Below are 18,022 nucleotides of genomic sequence, written 5' to 3'. Positions count from 1 at the left end.
CAACATGACAATGACCCGAAGCACACAGCCAGGATAACCAAGGAGTGGCTCTGTAAGAAGCATATCAAGGTTCTGGCGTGGCCTAGCCAGTCTCCAGACCTAAACCCAGTAGAGAATCTTTGGAGGGAGCTCAAACTCCGTGTTTCTCAGCGACAGCCCAGAAACCTGACTGATCTAGAGAAGATCTGTGTGGAGGAGTGGGCCAAAATCCCTCCTGCAGTGCAAACCTGCTGAAAAACTACAGGAAACGTTTGACCAAACAAAGGCTACTGTACCAAATATTAACATTGATTTTCTCAGGTGTTCAAATACTTATTTTCCTCACGGTATCACTCCATTACTCAGTGACCTCCACTGGCTCCCCGGGGCCTCCAGAATCAAATTCAAGTCACTAATGCTGCATACAGAGTGACTACTGGGTCTGCACCATCTACCTAAACTCCATAATACAAACTTACGTTCCTTCTCGGCCGCTACGCTCCTCCAGCGAACGCCGCCTGGCTCTGCCATCCCTTCACACAAAGCGATCCCAGTCCCTGTTCTCATCTGTGACCCCACGATGGTGGAACAAGGTGCAACACGCCATCAGAGCAGGAGCGTCCCTCTCTGACTTCAAGAAGCTCCTGAAAACTCTGCAGAGAACATTTCCTCTGATAACTGCTCTGACCTCTGACATGCACTTCCTGTGCTCTTCTTCTTCTTATGGCTCCTCACAATAATCTTTTTTTGATTGCACTTTTTATTAACTTACTTCCTTCCCTAGGTTTTTACCCCATTGATGTGATATGTACTATGAGCTCTTACTAGTATGTGTTGTCAGTTGTAGATCTGTAGTTGATGCTTGTATGTTGTTCCTCAAATGTAAGTCGCTTTGGATAAAAGCGTCTGCCACATGAGGAAATGTAAATGTAGAAAAGACACCTTTTGTGCTGTTGTCAGCCACCGTAGCTGTCCTGCGCTCTTTGAAAGGTTAGGGGGCAGTGGTAGACTGGACAGATGTTTGCAATTCACAACCCTCACCACTAGAAGCCACTGATTCTTCCACACTGAACCTTTAAATGTGTAGTTTTCAGCGGCCTCTAGTGGTGAGGTTTCAGATTGCAACCAACCAACACAACACGCTGGAAACTCAGGTAAACTACCAAGCAGTGGGAGTGTCTTATCAGCTGCAGGTTGGACTAATCCATGCTCGTTACATGATAACGGTACATTTTCATTAATATAAAAGTGATTAATTCATTAAAAACAATACTCTTAAATGGATTTTACATCTTAAAAACCCCAAATTCAATGTAATAATCCAATTAATAAACTTCAAACATAGGACAACCCCTTGAATTTGTGACGTTTTATTACAGGAATGATGGAAAACTACCAAAGCAAGACAGAATGAAGTTAACTGGTATCAGATTGGCGTCTTCTGAGAACATGTTAAAAAAACACTCAGGTTGAATTAAAACTGCAGATTTTATTCAGTTTTAGTTAAAAGGAAGCTGAAGAGCTGCAGAAACAGGTTCATCTAAATAAAGAGAGTTCACAGAGAAATCTATCGTACCGACAAGGAAAAAGCCGAAAATACACATCAAAACTAATCTGACTGTTTGAAATGCTAAAAACAGGAGCTCAGGGTTAAACCTCATAGTGCAAATAAAAGATGCTCGTGGAGACAAACTACATTTGGCACCTCGACTCAACTCAGACACGAAAAACTAAAACACAGCAAAGATCTGCTTCTCTGAAGGTGCAGCAGGTTTTCAGTTCTTTCTTGTACTGAAGACTAATCTAACTCCGGGCACCGGATGTGGTCGGTGGTTCTGCAGACGTGGAGCCAACAGGAAGCTCAGACGCTTGTTATCCTGAGACAATCCTGATCGCCCGAACAGCTGATGCTCAGAGTTAGTCCAAGATATTTAAGTTGTGGTTTTAAGAAAGAACAGGCAAACCTGCAAATACTGAAGCTTACTGAAATCAAACGCACGAAATGTTCGAGGCAACGCACAGTTCAAATACACAAACCCGTCTGCGTGGTCCCAGCCGCCAGTTTGAAACGAGACGTGTTCATGTCGTGGGATGGTCGAGACGGGAAAGACGCAAATGATCGGAGTTGAGAGTAAAAGCTGAAAACACTATGTTCATTTAATATTAGTTCAATCACGCCGAACAAAAGGAACCTGATGTCCATGTTTGTTTTTCTTCAGGCACTTCTGTTTTTGTAATGCTGCGTTCGCGTCATTTAAATCACAATTAAGAGCCGCCGGGGGGGGGGGGAGCATTCCTGTCACCCTCCGAGTCCAGATATCTTTCTGACGACCACATTAACACCAATTCAATCCATTCGGCTCGTGAGCGTTTGTTTGTATAAATGAACAAACAACAACAAAGGAAGCTAATTTAGTTTGTTAATCTGGTGTAGCTACGAGGTTAGCATCAGGGCTAACCACCTTGGAATAACATGTGAACGCTGGCAGCTCAGAGTAAGTGTTGGTTTCCTGACATTGCATGAATGCAGCTAAAAGTCGGATGTATTGAAGTTTCCCAGTCGTGGGGCCAAGTTGGATGGATGTTGGGAAACGTTTGTGGGAAACTCGTACGTACGGTATCGTGGATTAATGCTGCAGAACAAACGGCCAAATCTTATTATTATTATCTTCTGATCCTGTAGGACGTCAGCAGAGTTGGAACAAAACCCTCCTTATTCCAACTTGTTAACAGTGCAATCGACTGCAGTAGCACGCTAACATTTACTGTGTAATGTTTATTATTATTATTATTAACTGGACTTGGTGCTAAATAATACAGAAGTGTCCAAACAAACATGGCGCCTCACATCAACCTAGTTTAATTACTCACTGAAGTAATTCAACTTAATTTTCCTTGCTCAGTCTACGATGTGCACGCAGCAGGCGGGTAGGAAAGTCACTGCCACGATGGTAGCATAGCTTATATGTGGACGTTTCCAGTAATTAAAATACCTTTTTCAAACACAGAACACACTTTAATAGACATCTGTGGGCTCCACACATTAAAGTGAGAAATGGCAGCTAGTAGCAGTAGCAATGCTAACCCAGAGGTAGTGAAATATCACCCGAGTCCCAGCGGGCAAGAACAAAGTAATGTTGAACCTACAATACAGCGTACAGAATTCCTCCAGTTTGCCTGCTAAATATAAATACAGGGCTTTGCTGATCGTGCTAGCTAGCTAGCTAGTGAGCGCTATGACGAGGAAGCTAGCAAACGAACCCACCTGTGAATCCGCTAACCAGTTAATTAGCTTAAACTCGCCTGCAAGCAAATTTTTCAGCCGTTTAGTACAAGATTTTGTCTTTTGAGCAGGTAGGCGTGGTCCTAGCTCGGTATTTCATCTTTAGACAGTTGGACCCTGGTTTCAGAACCAGAACAGTAGCTTTAATAATCACCACGTACCGGGCGTTCCTGTTATTTGGATTCATCTGACTGAGACTGCGAATGTTTCAACCTAATTTTGTGTTAATCTCATAAAGAAAAGAAAGAAATTTCACTTTGACAAACCACCTGTGACGGGTTTTATTTCACGTCACGCTCGTGACACCAGCGTTAAGGACGAATGCCGTGTCACGGTTTCAGACTTCACACTAATCCTTCAGGCACACTGAGAAAAGTCCGTCTGGAGATTCGTCTATTTTTAGACCTTGCTCAGGTCGAGTTTGGCGATGTACGGCGAGCGGAAGGAACCCAGGTACAGACTCCCCGCATACTCGTGGACCTCGCTGATGTATGCCGCCACCAGGCCGTTGGGGTCGTGGAAGCTCCGAGTGCAGATGCCGCCGTCATGGAGCTCCGCCACCAGGCTGTACCGAGGGACGAACTTCATCATCACCTCCTGGCTGAAGAGCTGGAGAGCAGTGAGGACAAGAAGGGAGGAGGGAAGGAAAGAGTTATGGAGGGTGATGTGGACACCCGGGAGTCATAACGTCTCAATAAGGACATTTGTCTCTATGTGGACACCCGGGAGTCATAACGTCTCAATAAGGACATTTGTCTCTATGTTGACACCCGGGAGTCATAACGTCTCAATGAGGATGTTCGTCTCTACGTGGACACACGGGAGTCATAGCGTCTCAATGAGGATTTTCGTCTCTACGTGGACACACGGGAGTCATAGCGTCTCAATGAGGATGTTCGTCTCTACGTGGACACACGAGAGTCATAGCGTCTCAATGAGGATGTTCGTCTCTACGTGGACACACGGGAGTCATAGCGTCTCAATGAGGATGTTCGTCTCTACGTGGACACCAAAGTCATAGCTTCTCAATGAGGACATTCGTCTCTATGTGGACATCCTGGAGTCATAGCGTCTCAATAAGGACATTCGCCTCTACGTGGACACCCGGGAGTCATAGCGTCTCAATAAGGACATTCGTCTCTACGTGGATCCTCTGGAGTCATAGCGTCTCAATGAGGACATTCGTCTCTACGTGGACACACGGGAGTCATAGCGTCTCAATGAGGATGTTCGTCTCTACGTGGACACCCAAGTCATAGCTTCTCAATGAGGACATTCGTCTCTATGTGGACATCCTGGAGTCATAGCGTCTCAATAAGGACATTCGCCTCTACGTGGACACCCGGGAGTCATAGCGTCTCAATAAGGACATTCGTCTCTACGTGGATCCTCTGGAGTCATAGCGTCTCAATGAGGACATTCGTATCTACGTGGACACCCGAGAGTCATAGCGTCTCAATGAGGACATTCGTCTCTACGTGGACACCTGAGAGTCATAGCGTCTCAATGAGGACATTCGTCTCTACGTGGACACCCGTGAGTCATAGCGTCTCGATAAGGACATTCGTCTCTACGTGGACCCCCTGGAGTCATAGCGTCTCAATGAGGACATTCATCTCTACATGGACACCCGTGAGTCATAGCGTCTCGATAAGGACATTCGTCTCTACGTGGACCCCCTGGAGTCATAGCATCTCAGTGAGGACATTCGTCTCTACGTGGACCCCCTGGAGTCATAGCGTCTCAATGAGGACATTCATCTCTACATGGACACCCGTGAGTCATAGCGTCTCGATAAGGACATTCGTCTCTACGTGGACCCCCTGGAGTCATAGCATCTCAGTGAGGACATTCGTCTCTACGTGGACCCCCTGGAGTCATAGCGTCTCAATGAGGACATTTGTCTCTACATGGACACCCAGGGGTTCGTTACGGCCTCTGCAAGCACACCTGCGAATCATTATCATCTCTATAATGTTGTATATGTTCGTCGCCTGAGTGTCGACCTGGAAACCTTCAAGTCGTTATTCTCTGTACAGGGACGCGAGTCGTTACGGTCACTACGTGGACACATGCGCACCGTTATTGTCTGTATAAAGACAACTTGGCGTCCATGGACAATTGTGAGTCACTATACATGCACAGATATGATCCACACTGATTAGCGTCCTCAACCTCCCTCAACCTTTTTCTTATTTCTGAAAGTTTCCATGAGGTTCCAGAAAGTCCAGCTGGAGGCATGGACCTGATCGCTCTTGAAGACCTTTACCTTGAAGATGAGCTTCTTGATCCAGGGTCTCTGGGACAGGAAGTCCAGCATGGAAAAGCCGGGGTTTGGCCGCACAGCAGACATGGCCACCCAGTAACCTCCACTCGAACTGGGACGGATGTTGTCGGGGAAACCGGGCAGATTGTCCATGAACGTGTCCATCCCACCTTTATTTAGCCCGGCAACATGGACCCTCAACCAGAAAGACACAGTTTACTTATACAAGCTGTACGCTCGCTACTTTACACTGTTATACGAGCTGCACGCTCGCTACTTTACACTGTTATACGAGCTGCACGCTCGCTACTTTACACTGTTATACGAGCTGCACGCTCGCTACTTTACACTGTTATACGAGCTGCACGCTCGCTACTTTACACTGTTATACGAGCTGCACGCTCGCTACTTTACACTGTTATACGAGCTGCACGCTCGCTACTTTACACTGTTATACGAGCTGCACGCTCGCTACTTTACACTGTTATACGAGCTGCACGCTCGCTACTTTACACTGTTATACGAGCTGCACGCTCGCTACTTTACACTGTTATACGAGCTGCACGCTCGCTACTTTACACTGTTATACGAGCTGCACGCTCGCTACTTTACACTGTTATACGAGCTGCACGCTCACTACTTTACACTGTTATACTAGCTGCACGCTCACTACTTTACACTGTTATACTAGCTGCACGCTCACTACTTTACACTGTTATACGAGCTGCACGCTCGCTACTTTACACTGTTATACGAGCTGCACGCTCGCTACTTTACACTGTTATACGAGCTGCACGCTCGCTACTTTACACTGTTATACAAGCTGCACGCTCACTACTTTACACTGTTATAAAAGCTGCACGCTCACTACTTTACATTGTTATACAAGCTGCACGCTCACTACTTTACATTGTTATACAAGCTGCACGCTCACTACTTTACATTGTTATACAAGCTGCACGCTCACTACTTTACACTGTTATACAAGCTGCACGCTCATAACTGCTACACTGTTATACAAGCTGCACGCTCACTACTGCAACACAAGCTGTACTCTCGCTACTTTACACTGTTATACAAGCTGCACGCTCACTACTGCTACACAAGCTGCACGCTCACTACTTTACACTGTTATACAAGCTGCACGCTCACTACTGCTACACAAGCTGCACGCCCACTACTTTACACTGTTATACAAGCTGCACGCTCACTACTTTACAATGTTATACAAGCTGCACGCTCACTACTGCTACACAAGCTGCACGCCCACTACTTTACACTGTTATACAAGCTGCACGCTCACTACTGCTACACAAGCTGCACGCTCACTGCTTTACACTGTTATACAAGCTGTACGCTCACTACTTTACACTGTTATACAAGCTGCACACTCACTGCTTTACACTGTTATACAAGCTGCACGCTCACTACTGCTACACAAGCTGCACGCTCACTGCTTTACACTGTTATACAAGCTGCACGCTCACTACTTTACACTGTTATACAAGCTGCACGCTCACTGCTTTACACTGTTATACAAGCTGCACGCTCACTGCTTTACACTGTCATACAAGCTGCACAAGCTGCACGCTCACTACTTTACACTGTTATACAAGCTGCACGCTCACTACTTTACACTGTTATACAAGCTGCACGCTCACTGCTTTACACTGTTATACAAGCTGCACGCTCACTGCTTTACAATGTTATACAAGCTGCACGCTCACTACTTTACACTGTTATACAAGCTGTACGCTCACTACTTTACAATGTTATACAAGCTGCACACTCACTACTTTACACTGTTATACAAGCTGTACGCTCACTACTTTACAATGTTATACAAGCTGCACACTCACTGCTTTACACTGTTATACAAGCTGCACGCTCACTACTTTACACTGTTATACAAGCTGTACACTCACTACTTTACACTGTTATACAAGCTGTACACTCACTACTTTACACTGTTATACAAGCTGTACACTCACTACTTTACACTGTTATACAAGCTGCACGCTCACTACTTTACACTGTTATACAAGCTGTACGCTCAAAACTTTACACTGTTATACAAGCTGTACACTCACTACTTTACACTGTTATACAAGCTGCACGCTCACTACTTTACACTGTTATACAAGCTGTACGCTCAAAACTTTACACTGTTATACAAGCTGCACGCTCACTACTTTACACTGTTATACAAGCTGTACGCTCAAAACTTTACACTGTTATACAAGCTGTACACTCACTACTTTACATTGTAGCAAAGCGTCATTTCTTCAGTGATATAATCAGATATAATCACATATTTACTAAAATGTGAGGGGTGGACTCACTTCGGGAGATACTGTACACGCAGTAGAACAAACAAATACATTAATAAGACACATATCATTTCACAGCTGTAATAATATAACATGTGTCTTCATAGGTGAATTTATTTTATTGGTTATTGGTTTTATTGATCTGTTGTTGATTAATTAACAACAGATCTTGTATAGTATCAATCGTTGTAATTGATTGATTGTTGACAAATACTGTACTTAAATAAATTTTAAACAACTACATTAGAGTGCGCTATAAACTATTTATTACATGTTTACACACTGAAAGCAGATGCTAAAGAGGTCGGGGTTAAAATGTGTTTTAGCAGTTGTTATATCTTTTTTACATGGACAGTATTACAGGGTGACTTCAGCTGCAGTCTGTCTCCATCACAGCAGGAAGGACGAAAATAAACCAACAGGTCGACAACACCTCCCACTGCAACCACACGTACACAGCGGCAGCTTGTTCCCATGGCAACAGAGAGTGCGACCATCACGCACATCCTCAACCATCACAGAGCGTTTCAAAATCTTCGTCGTCTGAGATACACAGAGAATCTGTTCAATCAATATTAATGATTTTTACTCAGGTGTTCTTATGTTCCCTGTTAATCAGCTCGTATTGGATCCTTTTCTTTTTAATTTCATTTATTTATTTTTATTTACTGAAGCACTTTAGAAAGAACTTTTTTTTTCTTTAACTGATTTTAAATTTTAGATGTACTGAATTTAAAATTTAAAAGCTTTTTCTCATGGAACTTTTTATTTAATTGATTATTTTAGTTTAGTTTGTGAAGCTGTTCGTGGTGGAACTTCACACGGCGGATCAGAAACCTGGATCAGGTGTGTTTCCATCAGCGTTGTCCAGCTAACGTTCAGGTTTCTAAAGGATCAGATGTCCACGTGTGCAAACACACGACCGGGAAACCACTCTAACTGATATCTCACTGGTTTGACGGCTGTTTGAAATCCTGCACCGAGACTCACAGGCGGCGCATTAAGGAAACAAAGATTTGTTTCTTTAGCGCTCGGCTCGAGTCTGAACTCGGCCTGTTTGATAGACAGGCTAACAAAAGACTCGAGCTGACAGTCGCGGAGGCTCAGGTGAGGCGGGTGTGGTACCTGCGTATCCGGGCCATGGTGGTCTCGGCCACCAGCACCGACTCCTCGTCAGGAAGCAGGTGGATCCCGTTTGGAAACCGCAGGTTGTCCATCACCACCGTCAGCTCCCGGCTCTCTGTGTCGTACTCCAACACTCTGAGACAACAGGACAGGTGTGCTTTTATTGTGAAACACAGAAGCGTACGGATCTCAGTCATTACACACACACTGTAATGAAGTGATTAACACATTTATTTGCAATGCGCCGTACCGGCCGTCAGCGGTGGCCTCCATGATCAGGTGCATGTAGTCTCTGCGCTGCCACCTGCTGCTGGAGTCGGTGAAGTACAACTTCTTCCCGTCCTGCGTCACCGCCACGTCGTTGATGAACGACAGCTTCCTGCCGGCGACCACCTGGCCCCCCGACACCAACCGGGTGGCCTCACCTGCAGAGGGCGTGAAGGTGGGACTGTGAGGCGTTGGCCCACGAGGAACTAACTCCAACAGCTCAGGTGTGAATGTTAACGTGCGGTTTGAGGTTACGCTCTCCGTTTTTCATCAGTTTAAACACGCCTCACCTCTGACAGGGATTTAGAAGGTCCATCAGCCGGATCGACCGGACCAGGCGCCGCGCCGGGTGCAGTGATCGCTCAGAGGCGGGACAGGAGCCATGCGGGCCCAGCTTGGACTTAAGGCTGCTGCTAAAGGTCCGGTGTGGACCAAAGGGGACTCGTGTTGAGCAAGAAACAGAAATAAACGTGGCGGACTTAAAGGACAGTGCTGTAGCAGTTAGCGCCTGATGCTAAGCTATTTTTGAGATTATGAAAACGTGTTCATCAGGCTGAGAGGTTTACGTCTCTATAAAAACTTTACAGACGTTACGGTTTGATAAAGATTAGATGAAAAACAGAAGATTCCTCGACACCAGTGGCCCGTGGTCAGAATAATTTCTAATAAATACCATCTGGTTTTGCGTGACGCTCTGCCGTGTGAGTTCCCTCCTGCGCGGGATGCTTTGCCGTGTGAGTTCCCTCCTGCGCGGGACGCTCTGCCGTGTGAGTTCCCTCCTGCGCGGGACGCTCTGCCGTGTGAGTTCCCTCCTGCGCGGGACGCTCTGCCGTGTGAGTTCCCTCCTGCACGGGACGCTCTGCCGTGTGAGTTCCCTCCTGCGCGGGACGCTCTGCCGTGTGAGTTCCCTCCTGCGCGGGACGCTCTGCCGTGTGAGTTCCCTCCTGCGTGGGACGCTCTGCCGTGTGAGTTCCCTCCTGCTGATGTCCTGTTTAGTTAAACAGTAACAGATTCTGGAGACTCCCAAACAGCGAGATCAGTCTCTCTGCCAATGAGTTGTGCTGCGTCACGTACAAAAAGTTCAAGACAGTTCAGCTTTGGCGGCGGGCGGGCGTGTGCTGAGGCGAGCTCTTCCCCTCCCTCTAACAGGGACACTGGCTGCTGAACACAGACTGTTTCTGCTGAGACCTGAAAACAGATTCGTATCTGTTGACCTGCTGCTCAGCAGGAGCCTGTTTAGGGCCGTATTACAGAAACTTCCTGTCCTAACTGCGTGGTGACCACAGTTCCTCAGTCAGAGTTCCTTTCCTACGTCAGCAGCAGCCTTTATTATTTTATCATTCTTTTTACCTTCAGTGTTAACTTTCCCGAGCAGAGTTGGGTCGGATCCAAAACAAAGAACGGCTGAACAAACATCACCTGCTGACGGCGTCCAGCTCACCTGTGGTGGGGTTCACCTCGAACAGACCCAGGTAAGCGTCGGCAACGAACAGAGTCCCGTTGGGTCCGACTCTGATCCCCAGCGGCCTCCCGCAGCTGGGCTCCTCATCTCTGGATCCTGCAGGACACACGGCCAGAAAACCTGGATCAGCTACCGTGAGGTTCAGTTCAGGACGGATCGCGGTTAGGTAAAGGTAAAGCGACTCCAAAACAAGCTTGGCCCGCTCAGAACATGAACCCTAACCAGCTGCTTGGAGTCCGGAGGAGCGTGAGGAGGCGGGGCGGGCTGAGCAGGGTTCCTCTGTACTAGGTACTTGTACTTCTACTCATCTCAGATACTTGTACTGTACCACATTTACCAGCTTACAGCTTCAGTTACTTTACAGACTCACATTTTTCCACATGCAGAGTTTAGAAAGTCTGATCACTTCTAAATGAAACTTGTTGACGTCAGTTCACGTGAAAACATTTGGTGGATCACAGAACAACGTTTCTCAGCTGCTACATTCTGCATGTATTTCTTGTGCAGCTTCTCCTCTGAATGTTCGTAATGACTGGGAGGTTTGTTAGTGTCAGAATCTTTACAAGCCAAAGAAGAAAAAGTGAACGAGCTGCAGCAGCAACATCCTGCTTTACGTTCATGAGGAGGAAGAGGAATAACAGTACAGCAGTGCTTTGATGCTCTCCTCAGACACAGAGTGGTGTTATAAATACAGCTGGTGGTGAAATGAGAGCAGCTGTCTGCAGGAGCTCTGTGAGGCAGTTTGATGTCCACACTTTAATCTCTGAGCTCCTCTGTGTGTTGAAACAAGCAGATGATGAAACCGAGTCAGGCCTCAACATGTCGCTGCTTCTAACTGACACTTTGTTCCCTCGCTGGTTGAGAAACGTGTTAAAACTCCAGAGTGAAGCAACCAGAGACAAACAGAGAGGAAGCAAAGGTCAGCAGAGACCGTCTCACTGCTCACGGTGTTCAAACTGAGGGTCACTCCACAGAACGGACCCGGGCGCCCACAGCAGACGCAGGGCCGGTTCACACTGAGCGGTGAATCATTTATGCTGCAGAGTGCCGCCACACTCGCTTCAACTAAACTCTAATCAGTTTAAACTGAAGCTAAACTAACTCCGGTAAACTGAAACCTTTCAGTCAGTCTACATTACATAAAGGTTTAAACTAGACTAGACTTCACTGCACTCAGCCTTGAACCCTGAACCTTAAACTGGTCCTCAGGCTGTCCACGCTGAAGCTGAATCCAGCGAGTCCATTCGCTCCAGGAGGCGCAGAACGTTTGTCGCGACATTTGCTGGTTCGCTCGAAGTCAAATTTTTCAACTGGAGCGAGAAAGTCGCTCGACGCCCCGTGGTAGGTCCAGATTCTGCTGTGACAGCGTTTACCTGCCGGAGGAGCTCAAAGCAAACTGCTTTTATTAAATCAGCTTCATATTTATATAAACCGGACAGACCTGGACGATGAAGCGAGGAGGTTGAACTACCTGCTGAGTTCAGGAAACGTGTAAGTTTATTCCAGCTGTCGCTGTACTTTACTGTGAGCATGTTAGCGTCGCCCTGATGGATCCATTTTAACAGCTGTCGTCCTGCTGACTCGGCATCAGTTGGATCCCAGCAGGATGTTTCCTTTGGCTTCATCCAGCTGGAGTAACCGCAGGCCGGGAACGCTCGCCAGCTGGCGGTTTGAAAGTCGTGTTGCGTGTGAACGCAGCTTTAGTCTTTCTTACCACATGGCGGTTCTCCAAGTCTCGTCACCGTGTGAATTCTGCGACCAGTCAGTTTCACGATCTTCCCGTCAGCTGTTCCGGCGAACAAAACATCTGCAGACAGAAGAGAAAAACATCCGTCAGCTGTCAGGTCCTCCTCATCCAACTTTATTTCACAAGCACATCTAGGAACCACCAGGCTGCCCTCAATCCACAGATCAGCAGTGTAGGCTGGAGCTCGTCCACGAAAGGCTTTAAAAACAACAGAAGCTTAAAATCAATCCTAGAATGAACTGGGAGCCAGTGAAGGGAGGCAAGAACCGCTTATGAGTCCCAGTAAGGAGACGAGCGGCAGCTGTTGGCGGCCCGGCCAACGCCTACATACAGAGCAGAGCGATCAAACGAGAAAAGAAGTGGCCCGAGAATCGAACCCTGGGGAACTCCACACGGGGACCCAGAAGGTGAAACAGAGCTACCAACACCTCCCCCTCATGTTCTTTGTGACCTCGTGTAGGTCTTGAAATCTAAATGTGGAAACTGGACTTTCAGCTCCACGTGGACCCCTTTCACAGGGAGGTCAGCGTGACCCAGTCCGGAGCAGGACCATGACCTCTGACCTTAGTGATTGCAAACCGAGGGCGTCTGATGAAACGGGCTGGAGTGTTTCTTTTCCGCCTGTCGCTCCTTTCACATGTTAAACAAAACCAGACTAAAGGTCACACTGACCTCCGATGTTGACGATGGACTCTGGTCCGAGGATCTGGTCCTCAAACAGTCTCTCGGCCTCTCGCAGCTTCAGGTTTGGCTCCCAGCAGCCCTTCATCGCCGGGGGCTCCTTCAGACTGCACGATACAAAACACCCAGCAGGAAACTCATGAGAGACGTTGGGAAGGAAACTGGACTTTACTCATTTAGTAAAAATACATCTGTTTTAAAAAGTCTCTAAATCTTTTTTTCTTTGAGACGTTACTCGTTTTTTAATCAAAATAATGAAAATTAAAAATCACAATCCTGCTTCTTACTCTCACGACGTTTGTTTTCTCTTAACATATCTGACTTTACTTTAAAAACTTTATCCTCAAACTGAAACAAGTTGATTTGTGTTTGAGAAACCTGACTTCAATCCTGCTGACCCTGTTGTTCAGGACTGGGGCTGGGCACTGAGAACCGGTTCCAAGCTGGAACCGCTAGAAGCTTGGAACCGGCCAGGAAGCGTGGAGTCGTTTGGACTAAAAAAAGAGGACGCAGCAGCAGAATGCAGCATAAGGAGGTTTGACGAAGCGTCTCCTTCAACCCGAACCAGAACCGAGGGCCCATAAGGACCAGATCCATGAGTTTAATCTGAATCTATGAAATCTAAACAATAAACAACCATCCTTTAACTGGAAACCTGCAGCAGCTGTCGACCTGCAGAGGCCGAAGCTTCTCTCTTTGCATGCATAAGGATTCATGTCATGTGACAGAGGCTGCGTCATGTGACCTGCTGTCATTTGGTCTCGGTCTGTGGTTTGTCGTCCCTTCAGTCGGTCTCTTGGTGTCTCCGTAGCTGCTTTAAAGGTTGTTTGTTCAGGACTGAGAATCCTGAATAACTCACACCGACGCTTCCTTTAGTTGGGAATTGTTAGCTGGAAATGTGGGAACGTGTTTGTTGTTGTGAGTTTGGGTTCTAACGTTACAGGGATCTGAGTTTCTCAGCTGATCCTGGTCCCGGACGAAACGATGGACTAACCTGAGGAACACCAGAACAACAGAATGTGAAGCTGCGGCTCACCTTTAAACTGCGCACACTAATCATCTCTTAATCATCCTGAACATCTTTTGCATTTTAATTAGTAGTGTTATCTACATGTATATTTCTATATTTATGTTCACGTGTTCTCTACAGGCAAACTGCTCGAATGTGAAAATGAATATTTCAATAAACCCGTTCCCTCCAGGAGGCCTTGGACTGTAAATAAGAATCTGCTGTTGGTAAAATACAGGTTTCATTTCCATTATAATAATAAAAGATGTTGAATAAGAAACAGGTGAGCGAGCGGCTGGCTCACCTGAAGGCTTCGGGGTGGATGGGAGACTCCAGGATGAGGACGATGACCAGGAGAGGAAGAAGCACGAAGCCGCCCAGAGTCAGCAGAGTCACCTGGAACACCTTCCCGCTGTAGGTTCTGCAGGAGGAACCAACCGCAGGGGACACGGTCAAGACCTGCAGCCGTTCTCAGGGTTCTACCCTCGGCCCTCTCATCTTTCACTATTCACAGTCTAAGCCCCGCCCCTCCCGCCCCATGTGGCCATATTTCAGAAAAAGCATGGAGTACAGAGCGCCTAAGCCCCGCCCCTTCCAGTGGACCACCATGGGCCTTACTTTGGACAAAATATGTACGGTAATCAACGGCAAGAGACAACTAATGTTTAGATCCCGTTTGAATCACACACACAATGTTTGTTAATTTAAAACATTTCAAAGTCAAGAAAGTCGCAGTTTGATGTAAAACTGTTGAAGAGTAAGACTGAAAATACAGAAATACAAAGAGCACAAACCCAAAAGTCCCGTATGTGACGTCGTAACTGTTTCTGTCAATGACTGAAGCTAAAGTCACTGAAGCTAATCAAGCTAACGTTACTGAGGCTAATGTCACAGAAGCTAACGTTACTGAAGCTAATGAAGCTAACGTTACTGAAGCTAATGAAGCTAATGTTACTGAAAGTACTGAAGCTACTGAAGCTGACGTTACTGAAGCTAATGTTACTGAAAGTACTGAAGCTACTGAAGCTAACGTTACTGAAAGTACTGAAGCTACTGAAGCTAACGTTACTGAAGCTAATGTTACTGAAAGTACTGAAGCTACTGAAGCTAACGTTACTGAAGCTAATGTTACTGAAAGTACTGAAGCTACTGAAGCTAACGTTACTGAAGCTAATGTTACTGAAAGTACTGAAGCTACTGAAGCTAACGTTACTGAAGCTAATGTTACTGAAAGTACTGAAGCTGACGTTACTGAAGCTAATGTTACTGAAAGTACTGAAGCTACTGAAGCTAACGTTACTGAAGCTAATGTTACTGAAAGTACTGAAGCTTACGTTACTGAAACTACTGAAGCTAATGTTACTGAAGCTAATGTTACTGAAAGTACTGAAGCTGACGTTACTGAAGCTAATGAAGCTAACGTTACTGAAGCAAATGTCACTGAAGCTAATGTTACTGAAAGTACTGAAGCTACTGAAGCTAACGTTACTGAAGCTAATGTTACTGAAAGTACTGAAGCTGACGTTACTGAAGCTAATGAAGCTAACGTTACTGAAGCTAATGTCACAGAAGCTAATGTTACTGAAGCTATTGAAGCTAACGTTACTGAAAGTACTGAAGCTAATGTTACTGAAAGTACTGAAAGTACTGAAGCTGACGTTACTGAAGCAAATGTCACTGAAGCTAATGTTACTGAAAGTACTGAAGCTAATGTTACTGAAAGTACTGAAGCTAATGTTACTGAAAGTACTGAAGCTACTGAAGCTAACGTTACTGAAAGTACTGAAGCTACTGAAGCTAGCGTTACTGAAGCTAATGTCACTGAAAGTACTGAAGCTGACGTTACTGAAGCTAATGTTACTGAAAGTACTGAAGCTACTGAAGCTAACGTTACTGAAGCTAATGTCACTGAAAGTACTGAAGCTGACGTTACTGAAGCAAATGTCACTGAAGCTAATGTTACTGAAAGTACTGAAGCTAATGTCACTGAAGCTAATGTTACTGAAAGTACTGAAGCTGACGTTACTGAAGCTAGGCTGTTTCTCAATCACGAGTTCACCAAGTTCGGCTCGGTAGCACAAACTCCCAGGAACGGGAGCACGCAGTCCGTCATTCAGCAATTGGAACAGCAGTGGACTCGATGACGGCCGGACCTGTTAGCGGGCGGGACCTCACATCTCCGAGAACGTCGTATCAATTTTTCAAATCCGTCTTGAGAAATCGTTACTGAAGCTACTGAAGCTAACTTCACTGAAGCTAACGTTACTCAAGCTACTGAAGCTAACTTCACTGAAGCTAACGTTACTCAAGCTACTGAAGCTAACTTCACTGAAGCTAAAGTTACTGAAGCCAACATCAAAGAAGTGACATGTGAGGATGATGTGATAAAAGGACCGACAGTCGTTGGATTAAACTCATCAGGTGAAATATATTTCTGCGTGGAACATAGCTACGTTATCTAGCTAGTAGCAAGAAAGCAATGAACGTTAGCTTAGCATTACCGCGCTAACATGTTGGTGAAGTATATTGTGCAAGATGAGAGATGTAGTTCAAAACTACATGTAACTACTGTTTTACAACAAACTACAACTTTCTTGACAGACAAAATTATTTTTTAAACTGACAAACATCATGTGTGATTCAGAGCTCAGTTCAAACAGGATCAAAAATAAATAGTCTGTCGCTGTTGACTACCGTACATATTTCTTCTGAAAAAAGGTCCCATGGGCAGGAAGTGGAAGCGACTTAGGCTCTGTATGTGGTCAGGACCCACCAACCTGAGTTTTGTCCCCCCTAAACTATAATTAAAAACACGCAGTGTATTGTAAATAATATAATGATATATATCTGTGGATAAGACACATGTCTTTGGTGTGAGAGACCTGGGTTCGAATCCACTGTGAGACACCACTGTGTCCCTGAGCAGGACACTTAACCCCTCGTTGCTCCAGAGGCGTGCGACCACTGACATGTACCACAGCTGCAAGTCACTTTAGATAAAAAGCGTCAGCTAAATGAATAAATGCGTAAGTGTAAAAACACATGTGCTTTAAGTTCAGAAACATGTTGACTCCGCCCTCCTCACAGTGGTTTGGTCCACTTTTATTGTTCCCCCTTATGTCTATGGCCCCCCCAACGGTTTTTGTTATTTACGGCCATGGCAGTGATATAATAATGATTATTAACGATCAGGTTTACAATCAAGTGTTTCTTTCTGTCACGGTCAGATCAATAATACATTCATTTACACTTTAATAAATGATCTCACGTGAATAACATGAAATGAAAACATGTGACTGCAGCTACTGAGCTCTGCTAAGCTACCTTTATGCTAAGCTAGCAGCTGTTTTTCCTGGCTAACACTAGCGCTAGTTTAAGCTAAGCTAGCCCTCTTACTTCCTCCAGATGAATTATTGATACATCAGCTGTCAATCACTCCACTGATTAATGACGTCAGCAGATCGATACCCTGACCCCCCTTCAGCTGATGTACCTCCTGATCAGGCAGCTGCTGCCTCAGCTCAGGTGTTTGTGCTGTGCCGGTCCAGGTTCCGAGTCTTACCCGGATCCCTTGTATCGGTTCTCCGGCAGCTCGTCCGTGATGACCTGCGGTCTGTGGACCCGCCGGAACCGGAGCCCCTCCGTCTCATTCATGCTGGACTCGGACGCTGAACGCGGATCGGATCGGATCAGTTGTTGGTCCGGAGCTGGAACGGCTCGCTGTGGTGGTTTGACCCGGGTTACAGGGGGAGTGAACCGGGACGGAAGAGCCACAGCCTACTGACGACGGCTTCCGGTCTGACACTTCACAATAAAACACCACCGCCTCGTCATCCGTTTCGGATTTTCAAAGTAAAAAAAACTAAACAGCTT

General features: G+C 46.0%; 1 protein-coding gene across 3 annotated transcripts; it reads right to left on the bottom strand.

Moving 5' to 3' along the window:
- Positions 1-1,333: 1,333 nt before the first annotated feature.
- LOC119911362 (adipocyte plasma membrane-associated protein-like) lies at positions 1,334-17,935 on the bottom strand. Of its 3 annotated transcripts, XM_038730232.1 has the most exons (9): positions 17,712-17,935; positions 14,454-14,570; positions 13,132-13,247; positions 12,427-12,519; positions 10,692-10,808; positions 9,234-9,408; positions 8,984-9,118; positions 5,532-5,724; positions 1,334-3,871 (listed from the first exon to the last, which is right to left on the bottom strand). In XM_038730232.1, exons 1-9 carry the CDS (start codon positions 17,801-17,803, stop codon positions 3,662-3,664), a joined length of 1,248 nt encoding a protein of 415 aa, XP_038586160.1. In that variant the 5' UTR covers positions 17,804-17,935; the 3' UTR covers positions 1,334-3,661. The 3 variants fall into 3 exon arrangements, with proteins under 3 accessions (XP_038586160.1, XP_038586161.1, XP_038586162.1); XM_038730233.1 differs by lacking the exon at positions 12,427-12,519 and having other exon boundaries at positions 17,712-17,934; XM_038730234.1 differs by lacking the exons at positions 10,692-10,808; positions 12,427-12,519.
- Between the last annotated feature and the right edge of the window lie 87 nt (positions 17,936-18,022).

This window comes from Micropterus salmoides, unplaced genomic scaffold (genome assembly GCF_014851395.1).
Source record: "Micropterus salmoides isolate LMB-PRFRI ecotype aquatic unplaced genomic scaffold, ASM1485139v1 Ms_hic_scaffold_2, whole genome shotgun sequence".
NCBI lineage: Eukaryota > Metazoa > Chordata > Actinopteri > Centrarchiformes > Centrarchidae > Micropterus > Micropterus salmoides.
Note: the sequence above shows the minus strand (reverse complement) of the source record. Positions and strands in the feature narration are given on the sequence as shown.

Excerpts from the sequence above, each read along its gene's own strand:
- LOC119911362 (XM_038730232.1), bottom strand. The coding sequence starts at position 17,803 with ATGAATGAGACGGAGGGGCTCCGGTTCCGGCGGGTCCACAGACCGCAG. Across the intron at positions 9,409-10,691 it reads CGAGGTGAACCCCACCACAG|GTGAGGCCACCCGGTTGGTG; the intron begins GTGAGCTGGACG and ends CGCCCTCTGCAG. Across the intron at positions 5,725-8,983 it reads ACCATGGCCCGGATACGCAG|GGTCCATGTTGCCGGGCTAA; the intron begins GTACCACACCCG and ends TTTCTGGTTGAG.